The sequence below is a fragment of the Pteropus vampyrus genome, unplaced genomic scaffold (assembly GCF_000151845.1).
Source record: "Pteropus vampyrus isolate Shadow unplaced genomic scaffold, Pvam_2.0 Scaffold227, whole genome shotgun sequence".
Taxonomy (NCBI): Eukaryota; Metazoa; Chordata; class Mammalia; order Chiroptera; family Pteropodidae; genus Pteropus; species Pteropus vampyrus.
In genome coordinates, this window is record NW_011889008.1 from 1,203,210 (window position 1) to 1,207,903 (window position 4,694).

The window sequence follows — 4,694 nt, forward strand, 5'->3', positions numbered from 1 at the left end:
GCCTCCTCGGCGCCTGCCTCCCCGGGGGCCTGCCGCTCACCCCGCTCGGCCTTCTCTGGGGAGCAGGGCCTTCCCGCCTGCTGCTCCAGGGCCTGGGGGCCGGCCCCCAGCGGCGGCCCCTGCTCCCCCTCCGCCCTCCCCTCCCCCTTAGTCCTCTCCTCCCGGGCCCCTCCCTGAGTAGAATTAGCCCGGCCAGTGGCCTCGGGGCCCCCTCCCTCCAGGAGGGCCCCGCATCGCAGTTCTTGTAGCCCCTCCAGTGGGCTGCGGTCCGCTGCCACCCTCGGAAGCCCCCGCTCGGCAGGGTGGGGGGTGGCAGCAATGTCCTGGGTGGCCTCCCTGGGCCCCGACGGCAGCCCAGGCTCCTCCAGGCTCCGGGGGCTTCGGGGGCATGGAGGCCCAGGCAGAAACGTTCTCGCTGGCTCAGGCTGGGCCCTGGGGGCGGTGGTTTGCATAGTTTCGGGGTCCGAGAGGTCAGATGAATGCACATTGGGGGGCAAGGAGAAGCCCGAGCTGGCCGTGGGGCACATGTGTCCAGGAGGCAGGTCTGCAAAAGAGGGGTGTCATCAGGAGAGAGTGACTGGGGTTAGGGGTAGCCCTGTCCCACATGGGGCCTCAAAGCCCTCAGACCCACTCCTAGGAGGGAGGTCACAGGGCCAGGCCCCTCTCCCCGGCCAGGACGGCTGCAGCTGTACCCTTGGGGGGTCCGTGGGAGTCCCTGGGGGCCACCTCTGGCACGGTGCTGTGTGGCTAACCAGAGGGGGGTGGTTTAACACAAGATAACTCGAATCAGGGCTTTTCCTGAACCAGAGCGAGCGGCAGCCTGTCAGAGGCATTACGCCCCATTAACTGCAAAAAAAAAAAAAAAAAAAAAAACCTAAAAAAAAAAAAAAACCTCTGTTGGCTCGGTGTCCGTATTGTGGAACTGGGGCGGGCTTTATGTTCGCCACACGAGGTTCCAGTGTAAACACTCAGCCTAATTCAGACAGAATCCAACAGCCGTGGGGGAGCTGGCAGGCGGCGGGCGGGCTGCAGACCGAGGCCGGCCAGGACCTGCACCGAGGCCGCCTCCCCCCGCCCGCTCAGGGCCAGGTGGGCGGCATCTCTGCCCCCAACAGCCAAGCGCGACATCCCCTGCCCTGAGGCTCTGTCACTGTCCCCAGCGGGCCAGGCACTTTGTCATCCACAGGACCCCAGTGCTGCCTGCCTGGGCCTGACCCTCGTCCCACCCCCGCTGCCAGGGGCTGGGAAGGGAATGGTGAGGACCCTGAGTGCTCCTTGCGTGGGTCACCCAGAAGGACTGAGGACAGAGCAGGGAACAGGTAACACTGCCCCGGGTCCCCACCTGGGGCCCGGGTAGGTGAGGGCACGCCTGCAGATGCCACAGCCAGGCCGGTGCTGCCTGCGCTCACCTGGTTCCAACGCGCTGAGGCCGGCTCCGGCCTGCCGGCCCTCCCCACTCTCATCCTCGGTGCTGGGCAGCTGGGGGCCAGGCCCAGGGCTGCCGGCGGGGCAGACGGGTAAAGTGCACGGGGCGCCAGGACACGCCGGCGGTGGCGGTGTGGGGCGGCTTTGGGGGGGCTTCGGGGTGGGAGAGTGGCAGCAGGGTGACAGCTTGGCGGGGCCTGCGGTGGCAGGTGAGGGGGCGCCCTTGGCCGTGGGGGTTAAGGCAACTGGCTTGTGGGTGGACTTCAGGGCCTTCTCCTGGGCGGGCTCCTCCAGCTCCAGGTGGTGGTCCTCGGCCTTCCGCTGTCGGATGGGGGAGAGGCTCAGCCAGGCTTGGCCCCACTCAGGGCACCAGGGCTGGGGACTCCTGGGCCAGGCCAGGCTGGAGCAGAGAGGGCGCGAGCAAGCCGGGCCCCGGGTCCCGCTGGGTGTGGCTGGGGTGGGTACCTGGAACGGGGCGGCCCGCTGCGGTGGCTGCTGCGCTGCGTGCTGTGGGTGCTGCTGTGGCTGCTGCAGGGCGTAGAGCTCCTGCTGCCGCAGGAAGTGGGACCGTGAGTAGACGGGGAGTTGGCCGGGGTGCTGCACGTGGGAGGCGGGGCCCCGGCCCCCATACACGGGGGGCCACAGCGAGGCCTGGTCCATGACATCGGCTGCGAGCAGGGCCAGAGCAGCCGTCAGCCCCAGCAGAGACAGGGCGCCTGGCTGCGTCCCCACCACCCTAGCCGGCCTTTCCGCCCCTGCCCGCCGCCTCACCCACCTCACCTCCCTCGACGCCCCTGCCCCACGGGGGCTGCTCCCTCCCTCAGCCCTGCTCCCCACACCCCCATGAGCAAGCGGCCTGGCCCGGACGCCCTTACCGAGGGCATGGGGGGCGGTGTGGGGCGCGGGCTCCGAGGGCAGGATGACGAGCTGAGTCGGGGCATCCTGGGCGAGGGGGAAGACGGAGGGCATGGAGCCGGGCACCGAGGCGGGGAAGCCGGGGGGCAGGTTCTGGTGCAGGGCGGGGTGCCCGAGGCCTGGGGGGCAGGGTGCAGTGGTCAGGCAGTGCTGGGGGGCGGGCAGCAGGGACCACAGGCGGACAGGGTCCCTGCTGTTCCCAGGTCTCCCACGCTGGGCCGCGGATGTCGGCCTCAGGCCCGGCCAGGTTCCCTGTTTTGCCCCCCACTGACCACAGCACTGACCGTAGGAATGGCCCCCCATCCACAGGGAGGGGCTGCGGGTGCGGGGCAGCCAGGGGGGGTGGGCAGGGTGCGGGTGGGGGGCTGGTTCCGTGCCCAGCTGGCCGCTCTGCAGCGAGGAGCCTCCGGCGATCATGAGGTGGGGGGCCAGGTCGCCAGGGCAGCTGCCCGACGGGTGGATCCGGGGGAACTCCACGAGGTCCTTGTTGTCCCTGCATGTCACGGAGGGAGGGCTCAGCACAGCCACCCGACCACTCATCCGCTCCAGCCCACACCGTGGCCATCGACCTGGGAGGCAGGGTCTTGGGATGAGCTCAGGCTCCAGCAGGCCTTGGCATCGGAGGCCCCGTTGGTAGAGGGGGTGTTAGCAGAGCTCCCCACAACATGGACAGGAACCCCAGCATGAACAAGAGCGGGGTGGGTGCACAGCCCCGCCCCTGACAGGCCACCCGACTTGGCGCCCTGGCCGCTCTGTCCCACACCCCGGGTGGGCCAGCCCAGAGGCGCGAGCGGGCGGCACCGCGTCCCGAAGGCTGCCCGGGTCTTACTGCAGCAGCAGCTCGCGGCCGGCCAGCCCCAGGCGGTCCTCGCACAGGCGGGCCCTCTCCTCTTCCGCCTCCAGGCTCAGGGCGTGGGTGGAGCGGGGCCCACCGCCAGCTGCACAGGGTGGGGATGGCAGAGGGACAGGGTTGGGGCAGCTGGGAAGCCAGTGGCTAAAGGGAGCGGTGACCCCACTTCGAGCTGGAGGGCAGCCCAGGAGCCGGAAGCCCCACAGGCCTCGAGGGTCTGCCGAGGGCAGGGCTCGGGCTCACGGGCGCTGGGTGGGGCTGGTCAGGACGGTGGGTGTGGGAGGGTCTGGTGGGATGGCCCGGGTTCTGGGAGCCTTGGGAGGGTGGACGAGGGCAGGTCAGCAGCACACCCCATGCCTCCCTCCCCAGGGTGGGTCTGTACCTTTGAAGGCGGGGGCTGCCCGGCCCTGCCGCCCAGTGTTGGTGCCATAGGCCGTCTCTGGCCGGCTCACCGTGTCCTTCTGCCGGGCCAAGGCCACTGCGATGCCCACGGGCGGCTGCCGGACCTCTCCGTCGCCGTGCAGAGGGTCGTGCTCCCGGCTTCGGGCACAGTCGGGCCTGTCCACCTCGCCGGGGGCCTGGCCCGGGCCCTTGGAGGCTGGGAACTTCACGTCCTGCTGGGCGCAGCTGGCCTTGAGGCCACCCAGGCCCACGAAGGGCGCCTTCTGGCTGACGACCAGCGCCTGCTTACTGTACTGGAGCAGGTTCTTCATGGCCGAGACCTCGTCGGCCGGGGCGGGCAGGTCCTGCGGCAGGAGCGTGGGCTGCTGCAGGCTCCCGCCGAAGGGGTCCAGGTAGGACCCCTTGCGCTCCTCACCGATGGCCATGGGGGCGCCCTGGCCCGACTGGACACTCCACGGGGGCAGCTGGGGCCCACCGTAGCCCAGAGACGCCAGCTCCAAGGACTTGCGCTTGGCCTCGGCCCCGCTGACCCCGGGCTCCACCTCAGGGGCCACCGTGTGCTGCTGATGCCGGATCCGGGCCACCTTCTGGGCCCCGGGGGGACCCGTGGGGGTCTCCTTGCTGGCAGTCTTATCTAAAGTGCAGCAGGCCTGGGTGACCTTCCCGCCCAGAGGGTCTGGGAGACTCGGCCGGGCACAGTCCTGGGAGGGGACGGGCAAGTCGAAGTAGCTGCTTTTGTCCAGCCCGCCTGTGGGGAGCCCGGGGAAGGGGCCCTCGGGGCCCACGCTGCGGAGACTCTCCAGGCCCTTCAGGCGGGGGTTGAGGGCGGCCTCGAAGCCCCCGGGCCTCCGCTCGCCCTTGCCCTCGGCCTTCAGGTGGGCGTAGGAGACGCCGTAGGGTGCGGCGTGCTCAGGGGCCAAGACCCCCTCCGGGTGCCGGTCTTTGCCCTCACCGGCCACGGCACAGGCCTCGGCCGCCTGGAAGGGGCGGCTCTTGTCGGCCAGGTGTCCCACGGAAGGCACGAAGGTGGGCCCGCTGGCCTTCAGGTCCCGGGGGACTTTGTCCTGCAGCGGGCAGAGCCCGTCGGGGCCGGTGTGCAGCG

The 4,694-nt window shown here is 70.5% G+C and overlaps 1 protein-coding gene across 1 annotated transcript in view; it reads right to left on the minus strand.

Moving 5' to 3' along the window:
- Window positions 1-4,694, minus strand: part of BAHCC1 (BAH domain and coiled-coil containing 1) — a 61,643-nt gene that overhangs the window by 21,926 nt on the left and 35,023 nt on the right. The window contains exons 5-11 of the mRNA XM_023538657.1: window positions 3,573-4,692; window positions 3,170-3,278; window positions 2,625-2,833; window positions 2,301-2,459; window positions 1,891-2,093; window positions 1,410-1,746; window positions 3-544 (exon numbers count right to left, since the gene is read on the minus strand). Coding sequence (XP_023394425.1) covers window positions 3-544; window positions 1,410-1,746; window positions 1,891-2,093; window positions 2,301-2,459; window positions 2,625-2,833; window positions 3,170-3,278; window positions 3,573-4,692 — 2,679 coding nt within the window. The remainder of the gene's footprint in view (window positions 1-2; window positions 545-1,409; window positions 1,747-1,890; window positions 2,094-2,300; window positions 2,460-2,624; window positions 2,834-3,169; window positions 3,279-3,572; window positions 4,693-4,694) is intronic.